This window comes from Dermacentor silvarum, chromosome 10, assembly GCF_013339745.2.
Source record: "Dermacentor silvarum isolate Dsil-2018 chromosome 10, BIME_Dsil_1.4, whole genome shotgun sequence".
In the NCBI taxonomy this organism is placed as follows: Eukaryota; Metazoa; Arthropoda; class Arachnida; order Ixodida; family Ixodidae; genus Dermacentor; species Dermacentor silvarum.
Genome location: NC_051163.1, coordinates 78,189,800 through 78,213,475, shown reverse-complemented (window position 1 = coordinate 78,213,475; position 23,676 = coordinate 78,189,800). Strand labels below are relative to the sequence as shown.

At 46.2% G+C, this 23,676-nt stretch overlaps 1 protein-coding gene across 1 annotated transcript in view; it reads right to left on the bottom strand.

The window, feature by feature from the left end:
• Positions 1-595: 595 nt before the first annotated feature.
• Positions 596-23,676, bottom strand: part of LOC119466147 (ras-related protein Rab-10-like) — a 35,132-nt gene continuing 12,051 nt past the window's right edge. The window contains exons 5-6 of the mRNA XM_037726641.2: positions 18,525-18,609; positions 596-2,359 (exon numbers count right to left, since the gene is read on the bottom strand). Of these exons, the coding sequence (XP_037582569.1) occupies positions 18,526-18,609 (84 nt within the window). The 3' untranslated portion in view covers positions 596-2,359; position 18,525. The remainder of the gene's footprint in view (positions 2,360-18,524; positions 18,610-23,676) is intronic.

Here is a 23,676-nt window from a genome sequence, read left to right as displayed (position 1 = left end):
ACAAAATACATAAATAACAGAACTTTAGACATGGGCTAACTAATCTGTTTTCCCAAGTGAAACTGCTTTTTTTTAATGATGTATTTGTACCAGTTGAATATCACTATAAAGCTTAATTGAAGGATTTCTTATTCCTTCCAAGTTTCCATATCGGTCACAAATTTAGTTCATTTAAGGCAACCATTTCAAGTTCCCCAGTTGGCGTTACTTGTACCAAAGTTATTTACGAAGTGATTTACATCAATCACAATGCCCTCCATATCCCAGCAAAATCTCGTCCTAGTAAAACACTCTCGTGCGCTACGCTCATATCTTTGTGGCGTGCACACTTTTTTTTTTCCCCCAACACTTTTCTCTGCATGCTTAGGACCAATTCTAGTAGTCTAACAGCTACGGACACAATGTTCAGTAGGATGTCATGCCAAGACACCCTCCAAGCTGCGAAGAAAGGTGCAAAACTTTTCACAATACTGCTGTTTTGCAAGCTCCTAGGCCTCAAGTAGCTCTTCGAACTGTTCACACCCATTTTCCAACACGACCCGCCCGTTGCCCCGAGGCCAACCTAACAATGCCCACTCAAAATACAAGCAGTGCTCTCTTTCTAGAAGAACTGCAATTTATTCAACAAAAAGAGGAACGCTTATTGTACAGTAGAAAGAATGTTGCCTCACTGGGAGCTCATTCTTATTAACAAAGAAGGCATTGCGACATTGCTGGCAGCAGATCGTGAGAAATCGATGTAAAAGAAACAGACTTAAGCTGTGAAAACACAACACCGAGAAAAGGGGGACTCAATCGCGATGAAGTAAGAGTAAAGAAACAAGCTTTGCCCAGTGCAAGCGATACTGGTGCCCAACAGCAAGGGGGGAAAAAAATCTGAGGTATACGGAAAGATAGACCATGAGGCTTATAAGCAAGCTAGCCAATGAGAAAGGGCGGGGAAGTTAGATAAAAAAGGAAAAAAAAAAAGGTAGGCAAATCAAAATGAGTTCACTACACAGTCTTTTCACACAGTTGTGGGCTCCAAGTCCTGCACACGTCAGCAGCGTTCCGTTCCTCCGCCACTCCTTCGGTCGGATGTGACTCGCCTTTGCAGAACTTGTGCACGAAGTATTTTGCGAGAAAGAAAGAGCTAAAAAAAAATCTGTGCCCACTCCTGTTGCAAAATTTAAAAACTGTGCACTCTGCAAGTGAGGCAAGCACAAACCAGTTCTCCATCTCCTTTCTCTATCTCTCTCGACGAAATTGGCAAGACAACCCGACCGGGAGGAGGAGAGATCACTTAAGGCTCTAAAATCGAGAAGTATGCTAGTGCAGACGATGAGGGGGCGTGGGAACTGAAGGTGGGGGAGGTGGGGTGGGGTAACTGCACGGTGCAGCAGGTGGGAACGCGTTCTTGCCCTTGGCGAGCCATGTGTCGCAGCAGCAGCGGCAGCTTATTCGCGCAGAGGCCAATGCAAAACTTCCCATTGCATACCGTAGCCACACCCTTTCTCGCCGCTTTTTCAGCCAGCTTGCAGACACTAGCTTCACACCAACATCACCTTCATGGCGGCACAGTCAGAGGCGCGCGACGCTTCGTCAGAGCTTGGTCTGGGCACCGCGCACGCAATGTCGAACAAGGTGAATGATGGTGCAGTCGATGTGCACACCCTAGTGGCGATGATGGGCGGCACGTTTTTGTCATCTGGTCTCACTCCAGGTGCAGGAGGCAGCTCGATGGCGAGAGTTCAAGGCCTCTCTTTGCAAGGGTGATATCTAAAGCTCCCAATTTCTCTGGCAGAGAGAGAAGCAATTGTGGCAGCTAAACAACAAGAAGCAAACCAAAAACGGGGGGGCAAAAGGAATAAAAAAAAAAGGGGGGTGAAAGCTTGTACACAGATACGGCACACACATCTCAGTCATCCACTATCACAATGGGGCCCGGAAAAAGGCCCAACAGGGTTTAGAGACGGGAGAAGGCTGGGAGAGAGCCAAGAGATCGCCGCTGCTCGTGACGTAGGAGGAAAAGAGCCGGGCTCAGCTTTCCATGGTGCAAAGCACAAAAAGCATGGTTGTTTCTTTCGGGGCCAATATGCTACAGTAAGACTGGCTTCTATTTAGCAGGGGGGGGGGGGGCACAGAGCACGTCGGAAGATGCCGGGGCCTGCTCGATTTCCCTTGTGTGTTCCGTTTCTTCCTCCACTATGCCGCTCACAGCTCCACACTGCTCACGCCAAATTTCCTGTCCCTGTGTCAAGATGTCCCACCGTTGCGCGCGAGTGTGTTGCGTGTGTCGTGTGTCTGTTCGTTTTCTTGCTCGTGTGTTGTCGAAGTGGCCTTCCCTCTACGCAGAATGGTGGCCGCAAGTGGAACATTCCTGGAAGAAAACAAGAGAAAAGATGCTGCATTGCAAAAAAAAAAATTGACTGTCTTCTGCTCTAACACAGATTTTAGCTCAGCATAAACCCATTTCAATCAACACTGACGATTGTATGCAAGGAATACAGCTGTAGTAAACTAATTTCAATTCAGAGGTGTACGGGATGCAGTTTTGCAGACCAGCCCGGACCCGACACTAGCAATAGGCGGGCCCACAGCCCAGCGAAACTCAAACAAAGGCAGGGCAATATGCCTGCCCCTGGTAACACAATAGTAACATTCACAGTAACAGAGAATGAGAAGCTATTTATTAAAGAAATTAACCTGCTCTCTTCAATTATCATTGCTTGTCATTAACTGGCTTAGGAAGCATCCTGCTATATTTGCACATCTGGTGGCACTGTAATATTTTTTGTGCTAGGAGATTTAGCATCAATTCATGTTTACAACACTTGCATGCTTGACTTAAAGTGCAAGAAAAGCGAGGACACAAGAAGGAAGACCAGACAGGTCAAGCACTACTTCAAACGAAAGTTTATTCTCAGAAAAAGACTCTTATTTACTAATTGACACAGATCAAAAGCAAAGTACATTATTGTGCGAGCGAAGTCCAAACCTCCAAAAAAAGTTTAAGAAAGTTGTAAAATTTAATCATGACACGGCTATACTCATGAAAAACACAAAATATTGAAGGCTCCGAGAGCTTAAGACATGGAAACAGGCTCCGATTCGGGGCCTTTATCATGTGGGCATTGATAGTGTTGGATGTGCCGCGAAAAATGATTTGTCGAGGTATGCTATTTCACTTGTGTGAAATTTTATCGAGGGCTGGCTGACCTATGTGGAACCATTTTTTTTAATGTAGAAAGCCCATTGTCGAATAAAAATTGGCCACCATCCCACCCTGCGAACGTGAATGTCCTGCGAAGCTGTATCAAACACCACACATGGTGGAGCATTGTATTCATGCTGTTCTTCTGGTGTCTTCGTGGCGACATCACTCTCTGTCTGTCTGTCTGTGTGTGTGTGTGTGTGTGTGTGTGTGTGTGTGTGTGTGTGTGTGTGTGTGTCTGTGTGTGTGTGTGTCTGTGTGTGTCTGTGTGTGTGTGTGTGTGTGTGTGTGTGTGTGTGTGTGTGTGTGTGTGTGTGTGTGTGTGTCTGTGTGTGTGTGTGTGTCTGTGTGTGTGTGTGTGTGTGTGTGTGTGTGCGCGTGTGTGTGTGTGCGCGCGTGTGTGTGTGCGCGCGTGTGCGCGCGTGTGTGTGTATGTGTGTGCGCGCGTGTGTGTATGTGTGTGCGCGCGTGTGTGTGTGTGTGTGCGCGCGTGTGTGTGTGTGTGCGCGCGTGTGTGTGTGTGTGTGTGCGTGCATGCCTGATTGCAAAGAACGATATGCCGTTTGCCTTCAATTGTTAACCTGGCGTTTCGTGTTTTCGCCACGAAATTTTCTGACCAACGAGCGGTATACAGCTTCGCTGTAAAAATTATGCGTGGCTCTGTAACCGCAAACACCAGAGACCAGCGGAGCTGGCAAAAGCCTAGTAAAGTAGTGGCACACCATGCACACTTAGTTTCCTGGCACTCGGGATTTCTTCCCAATGTTCTGCGTAGTATAGCGATGCATTCAACCGGCCACGTTCACAAGCGTCCGGATCTTCATTTCTTCGCCTACGCGAACTCTTGGCTTCCCTCAATCTAAACTCGGGATGTTCTCTTCTGCGACGCTTGGTTTCAGCTTCCCTAGCTCTCGCTTCAGTCTTTCGGAAGCAACTAGTGTCCAGTTCTCTGGTCGAAACCTGCCTAGTCACCGCCAGAGGCATCGGCTGCAGTCACGGACACCAGGCGCATTCGGCGCGAACGCAAGAAAATGCGATCGGCGTCGGCAGTAGCTTTCTGCGTCCCACTACCACATGCCTCACTCCTCTCTACTTCGCATTCACTATACTGAATGATGCTATTTTTATACTCTGCTTTCACTCTCTCTCACCTCTCTCCCCCAGCTCGGCGAAGCTATCGCACATCTGGTATGGGGTATGACGTTTTGCGTTTATGCCACAAAATTTTCCGACCAACGAGAGGTATACAGCTTCACTGTAATAAACAGGCGTGTTTCTCTGAAAATAAACTTCAGTTTGAAATAGGGCTAGTTCTGTCTGGTCTTCCTTCTTGTGTCCTCAATTTTCTTGCAATTTAAGTCAAGTATAAATTCTTACAAACTCGCCTAAATATCAGTTCTTGTAGGCTTAACAATCTAGAGTGTAACCTAACGACATAGCATCCTCAGTGCGTTTGTTTGCAGATGACTGCGTCCTGTACCGGCGCACAACCTCGGAAACTGATCATTTGTCACTGCAAAATGACCTCAACAAAATAACTAACTAGTGCTCATGCTGGCTTATGGTACTTAACACTTCAAAATGTAATTTCATGTCCATATCTCGGCAGCAAAACAACAGCATTTACCCCTATTCCCTCAATTCATCGGTCCTCTCACCCACAGATACATACCGCTACCTAGGCGTCACAATATCAAACAAACTCACCTGGTCTGACCACATCTTTCAACTAGCGGCTGATTGTTCTAGATCGCTCGGCTTAATCAAAAGGTCCCTATCAATGTCACCCACTTCTATTCGAAAACTTGCCTACGAAACATTCATCCGCACTAAACTCGAATATGCCTCACCAATTTGGAGCCCTCATCAGACTTACTTGATTAACGCGTTAGAATCTCTACAGAATCGGGCTGCGCGATTTATAGCTTCACAATACGATTGGAACACAAGCATCAGTAGCATTAAATCTTCTCTTAATCTCCAGTCCTTGTCAACTCGCCGCACAATTGCACAACTGTGTCTTTTTCACAACTCTACTACTATTTTCCCCAGTTGCGTAATACACTTCTTCCTCCTCACCGCACTTCTCGTCGACTTTTCAGCAGCTTAAGTATACGTCTTCATGGAACTACCTCTGTATTTCATAAGTCTTTCCTGCCCATCACAATAGAGCACTGGAACGAACTGCCACAATCAATAGTTATTGAGCGTGATAGCTCAAAATTCAAGCAGTTACTGACAGCCCATTATCAAACCTAATCAGCTTGCTTACACCTGTGCCACGTCTTACTACTATTGCTTTATATTTATTTATTTATATATATGTATATATATGCGTGTATATATATCTGTATATGTATATTTTTCTTTTTTCCTATATTTAGCGTTCATACAATTTTTGATATCATGACTGCTCTGTATTTCCGTTTTTGCCCCCCCCCCTTATGTAATACCCCGAAAGGGGCCTTTAAAGGTTATTAAATGATGTTGATGATGATGATGCAAATGTACACATTAATCCTGCCAGTATACTTGATAATGAGAAGCACGCTTGCACACCATAAAGTGTCACCTGCTTTACCAAACTGCTTGTTGACACCTGCCTGAAACTATTAGGACGCCTGTTTTGCTACCCATCACTTACATTTCGCAAGATTAGCCAGCACGCACATGATTAGCCAGCATGCTCCCGTTCACTACCACTGTGAAAATGCCTTAAACTGTACACCAGCAAAAAATAGGCACCTGGGCCTATGGGATAATCTGTCGCTTGACTTTGTTTTGAAAATGGAGGGCTAACAAGTATTTTAAGCCCAAGTCATGCTTCAATGCCAGCCCGGCCCGCCCCATCAAATATGCCTGCTGGCCATTCCAAATTAAATATCGGCCAGGCTGTCCAATCCACTTGCACAATGACATCCCACAACTTTGAAAACTAAACCAAAGTTTCAAATGAAGTCACCACACATGTATTATTCCAAGCCAATGGCCACAGTACCACACTATGCCTGTCTTTGTGTTAATCTTAAATATAGAGCTCAATGTACCCAGATGTCTGTGCATCACAGCCTTGCATGGCTGAGCCTCTTGCAATATCAGGCTGTCACACAGAACGAGACTATCTGTGCTTTTTGATCAAAGGTTAACAGTAGCTACTGCCATTCAAAGCCTTCACCCTTTATTGACGAATGTTGCCATATTTCCTTGCAGAATTTCAGTTCTCATTACGAAGTTGCTTGCTAAATGTCTTCGGCCACCACTGAATGACAGGCAGCAAGCGTCATTTGTTGGTTTAGAGCAGGAACATAGCACAAAAAAGAGAAAGTGTGGCACATGACTCGCTTTCTTTTGAGAGTACGGTCGGATACAGACTGATGCAAGAGCTCCGGCTGCAGTGGTGTCACACAAGCGGCGTAAAGCAAATGAAACGAACACCTATTGTTCGTATATTGACAAGAGCTGTCTGCAGAAACTCCAAACGAAGCCATAGGTGGCTTGGGGTGAAGCCCACTTCCAGCTTTCTGCCTGGTGTTTCCCCCCCCCCTATTGCTGCTGAAAGATTTACCACAAAACATTTTTTATTACGTTTATTGTCCCTATGTTTTGCACATTTAGATATGAATATCCAAAAAGAATGTTCATTTTCTATGTACAGTCAATAAAGGGTTAACAGAAAGCTTCACATCGGCTATGCCCTAGAATTGAACTACAAACACCAGCTCAATTATTCTAACATCTATCTCAGTGGCCCCACCACCTTCTCTTTGAACTGAAGTTATTGACGCCAAAGCTTTCTGGCTTCATATTTCGAACATGATCCACACGCACAATGTTAAAGATTGGAGCTGCACAAAAGGTTTACGCCATTCAAGTTGTACCCATGCTCTCACTTTTGCTGGTAAGATAGTTTCTTGCCTTCGCAAGAGCAGTACGGCCCCTCTGTGAATAGCTTTGTGTCGACTCAGCCTGAAACCGTAACCTTGGCTCGCAGACGCTCGATGACGCAGTCCTGGTTAGGCCTAACAGCCGAGGCAGCTGTGGCAGTGGGCAGCAAATCGTCACGAGGAATTTGGTGCTCGCTGGTGATTGGGCCAGAGATAATGCGCACAAGTTAGACTGAGGGCTAGATAGAGAAGCGAGTGAGCAGCAAGCCTGCCTAGCAAGTTTGTCTCCGCACTTAATTGATGGAAGTTTGTATGCAGGTGGAAAGCACCAAGCTGGAGCAGTATTCTTGGGTGATCACTTTCGGGGGTACTACTGATACAACCAATTTTATGCGACTCAGTGCTGGACGCGTTGGCTGTATACTTTGCCGCGTCCGGTGGCGAGTCGCGTGAAATCAACACAGTAGAATTTCGATGATACGAATCTCTCGGGACAGCGCAAAAAATTCATATCACCCGACATTCGTGTCACCCAAAAACATTTTTCAAAAATCGGAAAATTAAGGGGGGATACATGAAAGGGCCAACTTGTTAAAAATTTCCAATTTTTTCATTAATTTTTTTCTGCAATCCTAAGGCCTTCCTTCGCCTCATTGCGAAATATTTGGAAGAAAAATGAAGCAGAATTTGAGGAAATTGCACGTTTTTAGTGTGTTGTTTTCAAAATCTGGGAGAAAATTAGGCTTCGCAGGTGCTATTGCACTGCTGATCACACAAGCGCAACTTTCCGATGACGCAGCGCCGCCATCTTGGCATGCCGCGAAACCCAAGAGATCAGAGATTCAGATAGCTGCAGCGCTGTATTTCTCCATGCAGAAATAAAAGTAACAAAAGCAAGCACGAAAAGAGAAAACTACCATTGCAATTTGTTACTGCAGTCACGTGGAACGAAGGGAGCGCTCCTATTGGCTGATGCGAATTTGAATCACTGGCGCACTTGTTCCGTGCACATTTTGGCAGCAATGAGCTGCGCACTTCACGTGTTTCGAGGATGACATTTCAAGACCTGCCTGGTTATCTTGAGTTTCTTTCGTTGCTACGCCCTAGCTGCTGCTTGATGGTGATAGGACATGATTTGCACAAGATAAGGGAATCGCTTACTTTTCTTCGTGCAAGACTACTTCGTATCATGCGATCTGATTGGAGAAAAGACTGAAAATTTTTGGAATTATCATCAGGTGCCGAAGACGATGGAAGTAGTTGTACCCATGGTGCCGAATGCAGATGATCTTGCTGATGAGGCAAGACTGGGTCATGTGGATTTCCTGCTCCTGATCAAGTTGCAAAGTGTTTGAAAACAGCCAACAAATTGCGTGATACTGCACAAAGGAAAAGTGTTTTGGGGGGAGGGGGGGGGGGGCACGGGTGGGGGTGGATTCAAGGCAGAGTGACGTAGGTCGTCCTGGCAACAACAACAAATGAGACCAGTGCATCGGCGCAGCCACTCTGTTCGCCTGACAACAACCAGTGTCTGGCACTACACCGGCGCACCGGGTCTGGCTCTGCCGAGGATCGCACAGTGGCTTGATTGTTCATATCATGCACCGTGGCGCGATAAACGGTTCGCAACATTTAAAATTTAGCACGTTGTAAGCTAATGGACTTGGACCGGGACTTTTTAAAAATTTGTATTGTCCCAAAATTCGTATCAGGAGTGATCGTATCATTAAGATTCTACTGTACTATGTGCAAATATGATCTTTGCACTGCACAGCCTAAACTGTTGCCGTCACAAAGACAAGGTCCCACTTTACGCCATCACCTGCATCACGACAGGCGAATGCGAAATGCTCCCGCGGCCTCGACCAGTACTTTCAAGTAGACTAAAGCACAACACTGAACAAAAAGTTGTAAACGAATTTTCAGCGCTTTTGGCATTATAAAGAAATTTTCAACTTGCCTTTTTTAAAAAAATATCTGAGTAACTACTATGAAACTAAACTGATTCCACGATTGAAACTTTCATTCTTCGCAAGTAAAGAACTATTTCTTAAACATATGAAAACATCTGGCACTTGTGTCAAGGAATTATGTAAATCCTGCAATTACTGGAAATTTAGATATTGGCACAAACCTACACAGTATATTTCAAAATGCTTGCAACAAGACTGTCTAAATTTATGACAGCAGACCAACAGTAACAGAAGCGAACAGCAGGGTGAGGCAAGAATGTGCATACAGTGGAACCCTGGTTAGGTGTCCCCTTGATCATGTAACATTATGGGTTTTAAGACGAATTAACATAGTCTCTGCAAACTCCCCATAAAGACAATGCATTAAAAGATAACGGTAAACTCATCTCACGATGACTGTCCATGGCAATGCGATTAGCATTTAAGCAGTACAGCGAGACACAGTATTTCGTTTAACATCTGTCGCAATCATTCCGAGACTTCCTTAACTTTGACTATATACAAAATACTCCAGTACCATCCCACTTTGCCATGGCACTCGCTTGGCAACATGCCCATGAGCATGGCACCATGATGGTTGTATGATGTTGATGGAATGAAGAAGGAATGACGTTGACGGAATGCGAAGGCGATATGACGACCACGTGACGAAAAGGAGATGACGATTTTTAAATGATGACAATGGTATAACGATGACAGCTTGACGGCGACGACATGAGGAAAAAGAGATGACGAGTGCATAACGATAGTGTGACGACGGTATGACAACCACAGGATGACAAAGTTGTAATGATCACGATTGCATGACCACAATGGCTTGAAGACGACGGTATCAAAACAGATGCATGATAGCGATTGTCTGGCAACGACGTAATAATGATGATGGCATGACAGCAGCATAATCATGATTGAATGATGACAGCATAATTACAATATAAGGACAAAGGATTGATGTCATGAAACAGCAAAGACAGTATGACAATGACAGCATGACAATAATGGTATTACAAATGCGTGACGTCTATGGCGAGTCGGATGACGTTATGACAAAGGAATGGCCACAACGGCATCGCGACAATGGTATGAGAACGAATGCATGACGACGTCACAAAAAAGATGATGGCATGACAACGGTATGAGAACAATGGATGACAAGTGTATGACGACAATAGCATGACAATATCTGTATCATAAGAATGTACAGTTAAACCTGCTTAAAACGAACCTCCATATAACGAATTCCTGGATATAACAAAGCTTTTCTATTCCCTGCCATTACTCCATAGAAGCACATGTATTTGAGACCTCTACGTAACGAAGTGGCAGCGGGAGACCCCCTCAAAATAACAAATTTTTCCCGCCGACAACCTAGAGATTTCGCCCCAAATTTTGCCATTTTTGCTCGTGCAGCAACCGGAAGCACCTTCTCCGCCGCGACGAAATGTGAAGCGGTGGCGTCGTGCTTGGCGCGCTTGAATTCACGGCGACTGCGAGGCGAGAGCGAGCACACGTGTGCGTACGTGCAAGCGTGACCTTTCCCCCTCCCTTCATTCAAACCTGATCGCGGCTTGCTGCAGCTGGTGTAGCCCGCCAAGCCAGCACTCTCCTTTTCCAGTTGATGTTGCCGAAGGAAAAAAAAACTTTTTTCAGCACGCTGGCAACGCCACTTTTTCGTTACTGTGCAAGTCTATGCGCTTCATTTCACTAACCGGACACTAGGTGACGCTATACGACGCTGCGACGCCATCGTGTTTCTCGCTCTTCGTTTCAGACGCCTCGCGCGTGTGCAAAACGACACGTGTCCACGCATCTAGTACCAGTACTAATTTAGTCAAAGAGCAAATGTTTACAAGTTTACACGGCCGATAAAACTACTATCCTTACTTCGTATAGCTGTCTGCTAATTTGCTGTCACAATCAATGCTTCACCTTTCGGGTGAAACTGAGACTTTTTTGTTCATCGCAACTTTAGTGTATTGGGAGTAAATCTTGAGTGATAGTTGTATTTCTGTATGAAAGCATGAGGTGCGCGGTACTGTAAAGGATTTCTTTCCTCTCTTTTGGTCACGGAAAACGGGTGCGCGTTACAATCGAGGGCGCGTTAGAATCGACTAAATGCGACAAGCTTTTCTTTTTCGAATTTTCGTGCTGAACCTCATATAACGAAATCCTCTTTATAACGAAGTTTTTTGGGAATTTGTCAATTTCGTTATATCCAGGTTTAACTGTATAACGATGGGGTGACGGCGGCATGACGAGAGTGTGATGATGAAGATGGAGTGACGATGATGAAACAACCACGACGTCATCAAGATAGCGGTATGACAAGTTGAATGACAAAGCGGGAATGAAGAGGATGGAACAACCGCGATGGCATCACAACCACGAGCGCACACTTGGCCCTAGGTGGCAGACAATTTGGACCACTGGGTTAGCGTAACAGATTAGCTAGATAGAGATAGATAGAGCAGGCAAGGAATGCTAATCGCACAAGAACCTCAATTATAAGACAATATTACGCACGTCCAGTCTCATACAACAGCCCGTACAAAGCCAGGAACTCGACAACGGACTAACGGCTGATGTGTGAAGAAGCTCCACCAGACTCCAGTAGCTTTCTTGCATCGTCCACTTTGTCAGGTGGGGGAGAGTGCCCACGCCCGTGCACATATTGCAGTCCATGCTGCAATATACTGCAGATTGCGCTGCAATATACTGCACATACTGCAGATTGCGCTGCTGCCGCAATATGACGCCGCTTGAACGGAATGGGTTTTGCTCTGGTGTTGGCCGCATGGTCTCGCTCCCGTATTTATTCTTTCACCTGTCCATGCGCTGTTCTTGGCTCAACTCACTTGTTCGCTGTGCTCTTTGTGACTGCTGCCACTTCGCCTCATGCAAGAGCTGTGAGATGGGGAGTCGCTATCATGTGCATCTTGCGCCATGTTCCGATTTAAAATGCTGTTAACATTTGATTTATAATGCATCCTTGAGCAAGACATCACCGTTACTGTGCAGGTGCATCACGAGAGTGATATCTGAAGTTGTGCCATACCACGCAGTTTGTGAAAGCCTTTGCAGTGTTCGAATGTGAAGTGCTGCATGTCCGATAACCTTTGATGACACCATACTCGCCGACAGTGACAAATACATCAGCACTTGTCCTTGAACTTTATTTTGCAATGGCAGTTAACGTTGGAAAAAGCCACCCCGGGCATCCGCTTTTATGCGCCATTTCCAGTTTCTTTGTAGCATCCCTTCACACTATAATCTCAATTTTTTTTTCCTTTTCTAAAAGACAAAGTCCCCCCTCACATTATACTGTATATACCCGCGTAATGAATGCACCTGCATAATAATCGCACCCTCAACATTTGCTCATGCACAGCTCCACAATCTAACAGGTGCACTGTAGTTTTTCAGAGAGACTGGAATCTTTTACTCTCGCACATGTTTAAAGCAAGCGCTCTGTTGCAATACATAAACACAATAATGATGTTGCCATCATCGTTATTGCGTCTGTTGCTCACTTTTCTGCCTGTCCTTGGTTTCACTGTGTGCAATGGGCCCTAAGTAGAGTTATACGCCTGCTGAGGGACAGAGAGTTTATCTGCTCCCAAAACAAAAACACTGATCACACATCGATAAACTTTGGCATGCCGATGAGCAGGACGGCTAAGGAAAGAGACGCACACAGCGTGCTTGTCAAAACACTTCACTCCCCATCAGAACCACCAGACCTGGACCACAATGCGGATGGAACCAGGATGTGGATGAAGCGGCCAGCGACCTGGATGACAGGTCTGGTGGTTCAGATGCGGAGTGAAGTGCAATTCAGACACTGGTACGATTTGTTAATAGTCATCATCATTATCATCATCAGCCTATATTTATGTCCACTGCAGAAGACCTCTCCCTGTGATCTCCAATTACCCCTGTCTTTCGCTAGCTGATTCCAACTTGCGCCTGCAAATTTCCGAACTTCATCACCCCACCTAGTTTGCTGACGTCCTCGACTGCGCTTCCCTTCTCTTGGTATCCATTCTGTAACTCTAATGGTCCACCGGTTATCCATCCTACGCATTACATGGCCTGCCCAGCTCCATTTCTTCTGCTTAACGTCAACTACCGTACTTATTCGAATCTAGGCCGATAGTTTTTTTCAAATAATCACATACGAAACTCTAGGGTCGGCTTAGATTCGAGGATTTGAAAAAACGCGCCAGTTTTTAACTGAAACTGATAAATATGGTGCATAGTTAGCGCCATCTAGAAAAGTCAGTATAGCAGCCACTACTAGCCGCGCCAGTAGCCAACTGAAGTACACGAGCGACGTCGCCATTTTAAACTGCGTCGTATCGGTAGTATCAGTATGGTGCAGCATCGGCGCGCGGTGTGGCGTTATCGTAATGGCACCAAATGGGCGATGCCACTATAGTGCCGCTTTCTAAACGAATACTGTATTTACTCGAATCTAACGCGCACTTTCAACATGACCCTAAATCCGCGTCGGCATTTCAAAATGGCCGCTTCGCATGCGCGTCGAGCCTAGCTACCGTAGCATGCGGAAGCTTCCTCCGTGTGCTGCAGTAAACGTGCTTAGGCAATAGTCTACCGTATGTCTTCACGTTCTCAGCGTCTGCTCTATCTATCAGCGTGAAGTGCCGAGTTCATCATGATGCCGCATTTAAAAGGAAAGTGATCATCTGTGCGGAGACGGACGGAAATCGGGCCGCATACGGGCGTTCGGAGAATCCGAAACTTGCGAGCGGGACTGGCGCAAACAGAAGGAGAGGATTTTCGCCAGCAAAGCAATGCGGAACGGTTTCAGTGGACCGAAGCAGGACGTAATCTGCGACGATCCACTCCGGCGATACGATCGCCTTGGCCCTATCTTGAAAGCAATCTGCGACGGGTAAAGTCCGCCGCGCACCGTGTTTTCACCGCGTTGAAGCGAGAGGCATGCTAGCACGAAGGCGCGCTTCGTCTCCAGCATTCTGACAGTTCGTTTCCGCGGTCAACGAGCGAGATGTGTTCATGTTTGCTTGTGCGCGCGTGACACTGTGCTTGTTAATAGCGGTCTACTAATTTGCTATCGCATTCGATGCATCGCCTTTCGGGCGAAACTGCGACTTTTTTTTTATTCAACGCAACTTCAGTGCATCGGGAGGAAATCTATTTTTCCAAATGACAGAAAGTTGTATTTCTGTTTGAAAGCATGAGGTGCGCGGTACTGGTAAAGGACTTGATGGAAAACGGGTGCGCGTTACAATCGAGGAAGCGTGAGAATCGTGTAAATACGGTAGTTGTGCTAGCCACAGAGGCATCGTCAAACGTTCAAGCCGGGCGGAACTTCGGCATCAGTCTGTCGTTGGAGGGGGCCACGGGAGATGGTTTTTGCGTGCGCCGCAACGTGCGCTCCTTCCAAAAATGCAGCATCTCTAATGCGCTGGGTGGTACTGAATATAGCGCACTGGTTGAAGATGTCAGCACTAAGGAAGATAGCAACGAGGCTAGCAGCGATGGTGACATAGAATGAGCTCGGCGTGTTCAAATTTAATAAATGCTGTTTCATTTTGCGAATGCTGTCCTCGCTTTTTCGTTCGGCCTACATTCAGGTAAGTTTTTTTTTTTTTTTTTTTCTGACTTCGAACTTTTGGGGTGTCGGCTTAGAATCGGAGTCGGCCTAGATTCGAGTAAATACGGTAGAATATCGGCTATCCCCGTTTGTTCTCTGATCCAAACCGCTCTCTCCCTGTCTCAACGTTAGGCCTAACATTTTTTGTTCCATCGCTCTTTATGCGGTCCTTAACTTGTTCTCGAGCTTCTTTGTTAACCTCCAAGTTTCTGCTCCATGTGTTAGCACCAGTAGAATGCAATGATTGTACACTTTTCAACGACAGTGGTAAGCTTGCAGTCAGGATTTGGTAATGCCTGCCGTATGCACTCCAACTCAAGTTTGTTGTTCTGTAAATTTCTTTCTCATGATCAGGGTCCCCAGTGAGTAATTGACCTAGATAAAGGTACTCCTTTACAGACTTTAGAGTCCTGAATTCTTGTTCCCTTGCTAGGCTATTGAACATTATGTTTGTGTTCTGCATATTAATCTTCAACCCCCCCTCCTGAACTTTCTCGGTTAAGGCCCTGAATCATTTGCTGTAATGTGTCCCCATTGTTGCTGAACAGGACAATGTCATCTGCAAACCGAAGGTTGCTGAGATACTAGAGTTGATCACTCCTAAGCCTTCCCAGTCTAAGTGCTTGAATACTTCTAAGCATGCAGTGAATAGCACTGGAGAGATTGTGTCTCCTTGCCTGATCCCTTTCTTGATAGGTATCTTTCTACTTTTCTTGTGGGGAACCAAGGTTGCTGTGCAATATTTGTAGATATTTGCTAAGATATTCACATATGCCTCCTGTACTCCTTGATTACGCAATGCCTCTATGACTGCTGGTATCTATACTGAATCAAATGCTTTTTCATAATCTATGAAAGCCATATACAGAGGTTGATTGTACTATTGTGTATTATTACTGTAAAGATAAGTTATCCAATTCATTTTTCAAATTATAACAGCCTTACTTTTCAATATTTGCTGTTTCGAAAAAGTTCCCATAAAATTTACCCCATATAATAAACGCACCCTCCAACCTTACTTCAGTATTTTGGGGGAAAAGTGTGCTCATTACGAGTATATACGGTATCTGTGGTCGCATTATTTAGGCACAAACATATTAGCCTATAGTTTAAATGCAAGCTCCTTGCAACTCTGCCGTGCAAAATGTGTTATAAACAATTTTTGTAGTTTGGATTATTCAATGCCCGGATTATACAACGTTTTATGTGGTCCTGAGAAAGCTGTATAATTGGGGTTCCACTGTAATGTCAAACGCAAACTCACATGTGACTTCTCTGTCTGCATGGTAAGAATTTTTGCTACTTGAGCAGAGGTGTCTTTTTCCTGTGCCCCATATACATTTTTCACTCTATCAAATGATAAAGATGCAAACTCAATCATTAAATTATAATAAAACCTCATTAATTTGACCCTCGTTAAATCGAAAAATCAGATAATGCGGACTCTTCCCCTGGTCCCAGCAGGCATATGCATTATTTAATACAATCAAACTCTCATTAATTCGAATGTATTTGGCTGCACATCACTTAATTTGGACAGCTCTGAGAGGTCGGTGAGCGCAGAGCGCTGCAAATGTGCGACGCAATGAACAAGACGGTGCTAGCGTCCAACCGGAACAAAGCGGCGGAGTCCGCATTACTAGTCATCGGCGGAAATCATATGTGAATGACAGTTTTTTTTTATTTTTTAATTCAGGTTTAATGGCGCAAAAGCGACAAAGACCATGCTGCGCCAGCCACAAGGTATTAAGAAATGAAATGTTAGTGCAGCGAAAGCTGCGTTACCTTATATTCTATGTAAAAAACCGGCTTCATCTAAAAACTCGAACAAGTCAGTGAATGGCACTAGCGGATCATCTCCCAATAATGAGGCAGGGTGTAATGGTATGTGTAAGTTATACAGATTCTGCAGAATTTTCCGTCTGTGTGTTTCTATATATGGACATGTCATAATGTGTATTACTGTAAGAGGTTCATGACACTTATCGCAAGTTGGCGGATCTTCTTTTCCAAGTAAGAAATTGTGTGTCAGATGTGTGTGCCCTATTCGAAGTCGACATAGGATCACCTCATAGAACTGTTGCTGGTGACTGCACGATTTTCACTCGCCAAGCAGGGGTTTGGTTATGTGTAACTTGTTATTAATGCAGGAGTCCCATTCTTGTTGCCATTTTGATGTCAGGGCTTTACGAATTGCTCGGATACTGTCTTTGTATGGAATTTTTGAGCGAGTTAAGTCTTTGTGCGCTGCCATGGCTGCGCATCTATCTGCCAATTCATTCCCTGGTATCCCAACATGGCTAGGGACCCAGCAGAATCGTATGGTTCATCCGCATTTGTTATTAGCAACCATGTTTAAGATATCGCCAAGCAGTGGTTCACAGGCGGATTTTAAATTTAAAGCTCTGAGTGCATTCAACGAATCGGTGTAAATGACAGCACACTTCTGTTTGTCGGTGATAACTTTGTTTACTGCCGTCCATATAGCCATAACTTCAGCGGTAAAGACTGAAGCAGAATTATGTATTCGAATGCTATTTTCCCAGTTTTCCGTTACGGTTCCCACACCCACGTATTCTTGTGTTTTAGAACCATCCGTGTAAAATTCTATGTAATCTTTATATTTGTCTTGAATAGTGCGGAACTCTTGCATTATGTGTTCTTGTGGGGTGTCCTTTTTCTTTAAGGGAGTTAATGTCCAATCACATAGCTGTGTAAAATCGCACCATGGGGCCAGTCTTTGCGGCCTTTCAGCAACCTGCAGGACCTCATGAGGAATGTTATAAATCTGACAGTATTCCTCATATCGCAAGACAAGTGGCCGTATCATGTTCGGTTTATTTGTGTAGTGTAACCGAGAGTTGCATTGTGTTACGATTTTGTAGCATATATGTTGTGGTGTTGACCGAATCCTCAGTACATAGGAAAGGGTTAGTAGTGCTCTGCGGTGCTGTAGGTGTTGTTGCAGCAAACAGTAGTTTCATTTTGACTCGGTGCATGCAGCGGCGGCGTGCCTTCACAACCGCAAGGTCGCTGTCCATGATCACGTTGATAGCGGCAGCAGTTTCGTCCACAGCAGGTTGCAGCAAACACTACTTTCGTTTTGACTCAGTGCAAAGCTGTCGAGGATGAAGAGCACTGGCTCCATTGCGATGGACGGAGGATCTGTTGGCGACCAGCTCACTGGTGAAAAATTAATCGGGAGGAGCGCGCGGTAGTGAGAAACGTGTCTCTGATAAAGACGCGCACCACGAAGGAAGTCGCGAGGCCTTCACCGCTGTGAGCGCTTGTCAGCCACGAGACGAGAATTGCAGCTTCCGCACTGCTTTTGGGCAAAATAGAAACGGGATTTACGCATTCATTCAGTAAATGAAAGCATGTTGACGTAGTAAGCATTTGTCTGTTTTCTCGATACCCTCGATAGTTCGACAATCGGTTAATTTTTCAGCACCGGGAAATCCAATAAACAAGATTCTACTGTAAATTGTGCGGTTTTACGTGCCAAAACCACAATAAGATTACAAGGCATGACGTAGTGGGAGACTCCGGATTAATTCTGACTCCCTGGGTTTCTTTAACGTGCACCATGGTACACAAGCGTTTTTAGGATTCCGCCCACCATTAGGATGCAGCCGCTGCACCCGAAATCAAACCTGTGGACTCGTGCTCTGCACTGAGCAGTGAAATGCCATAGCCAAAGTCGCCACGAGACACATCGAGATGGCAAGATGCAGATCACACTTGTCTGCGAGTTGCTCTTCCGTGACACAACCCCTGCCAATCGCCAGTGTGACCAAGATAGATGGGGGGGGGGGGGGGGGGGGGCAGATACTCACCCTAGCAACAATTCATGACTTTCTTTTCAGGAGGCAGCACCCTAAGTCTATCTTGGTTCTCAGCCTGGTCCTTGCCCGCCATTTGCTGGAAAGAAAAAAGAAAAAAACAAGTAAGTCACACTAAGACACTTTGAAAAGCTCCAAGCTGCTTTTCACCTCAAAGTTCCACGTACAAACACAGTTAGGGCAAAGCACTTTGCATAAGTGCACTGTATATTAGAGGTTTCTATGTGCAGGTTGTCAGCTGATTTCTTAAGGTAGCAAGGAGTTGTTTTCGGAAAGGGAGCACTGAGAATGACTCATGCACTAAAAGCCGTGTTGCAGATGACGCGTTGCATCACACATTAGTTATGTGTGTAGTCTGCTGTTGCCTCCGGATTACATATGCAGATGCCACACTCTATACTCCAGCTTACCTACTGATACGACCCATAGCTGGAGTGAAAGCTATGGGTCGTATCAGTAGAGCTGCAAACTTTAAAGGGACCCTGAACCACTTTTTATCGAAGTATAGCAAGGCAGTTGAAGTGAAAATAGGTTATTTCAGAAATAATTTACCGCAAAATGTACTTCAATGTGTTCAGCAGAAGCGGAGTTATTGGCAATCAAACACGGCCTCCGCTGTGCTCCCGTTTCTTCTTCAATGCCTTGCACTGCGAAGGCTACGGCGGAGTGGGGCGTGCCCGCAATGCTCCACCTTCTAAATGTCACCGTGGTGCGCAGTTCAAATTTCATTTTGGATGTTAACGTAGACGCCACGACTTCCGATTTTGGTGTCTATGACACGCTAAACGTAAGCCAAACGTGGTTGTCCTCAGCGAGCCGCAGTGCGATTAGCCAGTGAACTCGTTAGCTGCACCCCGCGGCGGCTGCAGTATCTATGCTACGTAGCCAACCGCAGCTACCAATAGCAGCCATGAATGGGAATCCGCTTTATAATGAAATAAAGTATCCAGAAAAGAGTAGGGGATCATGGCTTCTGTTGAAAAGACAGCGTTCGAGAGAAAGGTGACTTCGCACTCCGCTTGCAACTCCACACACCGCGTACAACAGCAAAACTTGGTCGAGATGTTCACAGCGGCGTGTGCTACCCACGGACTATGTTATTTCAACAAGCCCGAGGGGTGGTTCAGGGCCCCTTTTAACATTTGAAAAGTACTATGGTCACAGCCACGAAATAATAATATATGGTCAAAAAGTACTAAAAGTTGTTTTATTACTCCAGATATTATTACTCCTGACTGTGACTGCCCTCCGCAACATGTAGACTGAATGGAAACTTCACAGAAGGATCAGTGGTGCATAATGGGCGAGTCAACATCCGTTTTCTGAATCACGTGACTGACTCTCCGTTACTGACTGGCACATTAGCACAGAGTTGGTGAGTATAAGAGCCTGTGTGATGCATGATACAAACACCACACAAACTGACAAACATGGAAGTGGCGTGGCAGCCCAGTGGTTGGCGTGCCCAGCCTCAAACTGCATATAGCTGGGGAGGGACGAGCTTGATCCCACATGGACGCAGTAGGAGAATTTTGGTTTTCATCAGATTATAGTCAGGTAGAGGGCAAGATAGTGCATAATGAGGTGGCAACATTTTGCATGCCCCATTATTCTCTTGCGAGCCACTTGTGTAAGGGCCGCACTTAATTTTTTCACAATTTTGGTGAGGTGCTTCCACAGGACTGGGCATTTTGGTCAAAATGGTGCCGGTGCAGCTGACATCTTGTGCACACCCCAGACCCTCGGAAGTACCATTGCATCAGAGGTCAACGTGCACCTCTCGCCATCTAGTAGTGGCATGCGGAAGTACGCAGTCCGCGAAAATTTGCCAATGTGTGCGTGGCATCAGGCACTGAACGAGATTGGTTGTCCATTGGAAATTCTTTTTTCATAATTTTGTGCAGCCAAGTTAGAGGTGCAACCCTTACACGGGTGCAGCCTTTACACGAGTCTATATGGTACACTTGCAGACAACTTTCTGTGGCAATGAAAGAAGAGCTACGGGGACGGAGCTTCTGCACATATGTTACTGCGCCAAGTAGTCCGGAGTTTGTTTTTTGTTGAACAGATACTGAGTCAGCAAAGGTTCTACAGGTACAGTTTTGTAACTGCGAAAACGCTGAAGAGAAAAGCTGTAAACTAAGTCAAATTTAACAGTGATGTACTCGTATACTGCCTTATTTTGCTGTACCAGGCAAACCTCGTTAATACATAGTCAGTTGGGAACGTTTTTTTATACTGCCTTATTTTGCTGTACCAGGCAAACCTCGTTAATACATAGTCAGTTGGGAACGTTTAGGTACGCACTAAACGATGTATGAATTAACCGCCAATGCCAGTTAAGCGGCTACTTACCGGCCAGAAAAGAACTACGTCACGATGCTCTCAAACACATGCACTCAAACAGGCTTGATTTTCTGGTAGGCAGCAAAAAAAATCGGTGATCTTCACTTGCCGCCGTAGCGGCCTTGCCGCGACGACGGCATTTTCGAACTCAATAAGGCCACGAGCCAGTTTGTCTATGAGGCCCCGCTTACTAACTAAATTAACAAGCACGGTGTAACACATGCACAGGTAAACATGAGCACATCTTGCTCGATGACCGCAGAAATTCGCTCTCAAAACGCTGTAGGGAGGAGGCGCAGTAGCAGCAGCGAGCGTGCTGTCTCTCGCTTGAACGCCAACTAGACGTTGAAAGCACAGCGCATACGAAGCTACCAGCACTAGTTGCACTTTGTCTGCAGATCGCTTTGAAGATGAGGCCTGCGCGGGCACGCACTTTTTCCACGTTGCAGATCGCTTTCAAGATACGGCTCCCACGCGGCCACCGCCGAAGTAAACTCCTCCTTTTCTCGCCTCCCCCACCGTGCCTCCCGCGCCACAGAAGCGCGCTTCCGTCCCCCGTTCTCCCTCGTGCGGCCGAGATTGAGTCGGCTGACCCTCGCAAGCTTTTACTCAACATACAGCGTACGGCGCATGATGACGATGTTGCAGTGGTTGGACTTTACACGGAACCTCAAAACGACGTCCACAGTGATGGCATAAATGTGCTTCGCAATAATATAGCAATAAAATGTGCTTCTGTGCGGTTACTACTTCAGGGTGTCTACCAAGTTGACATTTTCAGATTCCCTGAGTTTTCCAGGTTTTCCCTGAGTGATTTTGCTAAATTCCCTAAGTGAAACGGAACTTTCTTTTACATCAAGATGGACTGACACCATGTTGCCTGATGCTGTCACTCTTTCGTAAGCATGTTAAAAAAAATGTCGCAATTTCACCCGAAAGGCGAAGCATCAATTGCGATAGCAAATTAGTAGAGAGCTAGCTATACGGAGTAAGGATAGTAGTTTTATCAGCTGTATAAACTCAGACATGCAGCAGCACCAGCAATGCGCCGAACTGTTGTCGACGCCGTCGGCGTTTTGCCCGCGTTCGCACCGAACGCGCACGGCGCTGGTGACTGTTGCCTGTGCCTCTGGGGGCGGCTCGGAAGTTTTCGACGAGATCAGAACGGGACACTCGTCGAGCAGCGTCCGAAGTCTTTACCACCTTCTCGCCTCACCACATTTTTATATAAATATGCATTTGGTGCCGCAGCTAAACGTCGCCTCCCCTCCCTCCCTCCCTCCATTACCGCAAACTTTCGTTCCCTTTCAATGAAATTACAGCTAATTTAGGGACGGGCGAATAGTGGATTTGAGGTTCGAAGCGAATAGTGATTTGGTCAAATAATTTCGAATCGAACAGTTTGAGCAGTATATATCACATATTACAGTAAAACCTAGTTAATTCGAATTTCACGGGATTTAAAAAAATGTCCGAATTATCAGGGTATGCAGAAAACAATAAGCAAATGCTTACTACGTCAGCACGATTTTATTAGTATAATGTATGAGCAAATACTTTCGCTATTTAGCACAAAAGCAGTGCGGAAGCTGCAATTCTCGTTATCTCGCGACTGAGTGGCTCTCGCAGCGGCGATCGAGGCCTCGCGACTTCCTTCGCAGCACGGCCGCGGCGCGCGCCATCATTTCCGACACGCTTTGCACTACCGCGCGCACATCCCGATAATTTTTTCGCCAGTAAGCTCAACACCAACGGATCGCACGTCCATCGTGATGTAGCCGGTGCGCTTCATCCTCGACAGCTTTGCCCCGAGTCAAACCGAAACAACTCTTTGTCGCAACCGCGGCCGCTATCGACACGATTATGAACGGCGACTTTGCGGTGCTTAAGAGTATGGCCACGATAGCGGCAAAAACGCCCGCGTCATGCCGCGAGCGGCAACGCATCATGACGCGCGTGGCAAAAGCGGCAGGAATCGGGGGTTTTACGGCTTGCCGAGGGTGCCGAGAGCGACGAGGGTGACGTCACGGAGCCAATGGCAACCGGACCTCCGCCGCTCCGCGCCGGGTTATCAGTCGACGATTGTCGTCTCTCGCGGTTCTATAGAGGGATTTCTGGACGCTGTCCGATCGCACCCTTTTCGCTCACGGTGATTCCGCGTTCCGAGAGCGCGCGAGATCATATCGCGCTGCCGCGCGGCGAGACGCGATTGCCACGGTGGACTTCGCGGCAAGGCGCTGACGCGTGGCAACTTGCCGCTAGTGTGGCCGTACCCGGCCGACGCACGCACCGAGTCATCAGAACGAAACTACCGTTCACTGCAACAACTTCAGACGAAATCGCGGTTGCAATCTATGCGATCATGGATGGCCACTACGCAGCTCTTTAGGCACGCGGCCGACGTGCGTATTGAGTCAAAACGAAACTAAACGAAACCGCTGCGAAAGAAACCGCGGCAGCTATCGACGCGATGATGGGTGGCGACTATGAAATCCCGCGGCCAACGCGTTGTTATGCGCGGCGGTAAACGCAATAAAGGCACAAATAGGCACGAAGCGTTCCGTCGTTGCTGTCATTCACATACGATATCCGCTGCTGACTATGGCTTTACGGACTCCACCGCTGCGTTTCGGTTATGCGCTAGCGCCGTTTCTGCTCTTCTGCGTCGCACATTTCAGGCTCTTTAATGTAAAAATATATAGCCTTCGAGATTTATGGTTGATGTATAGCAGCCATGACGTGAAGCATAGCCTCCGAGATGTGTACCGACCGTCCGTGGCTTTTGGCTGCCTATTCGGGA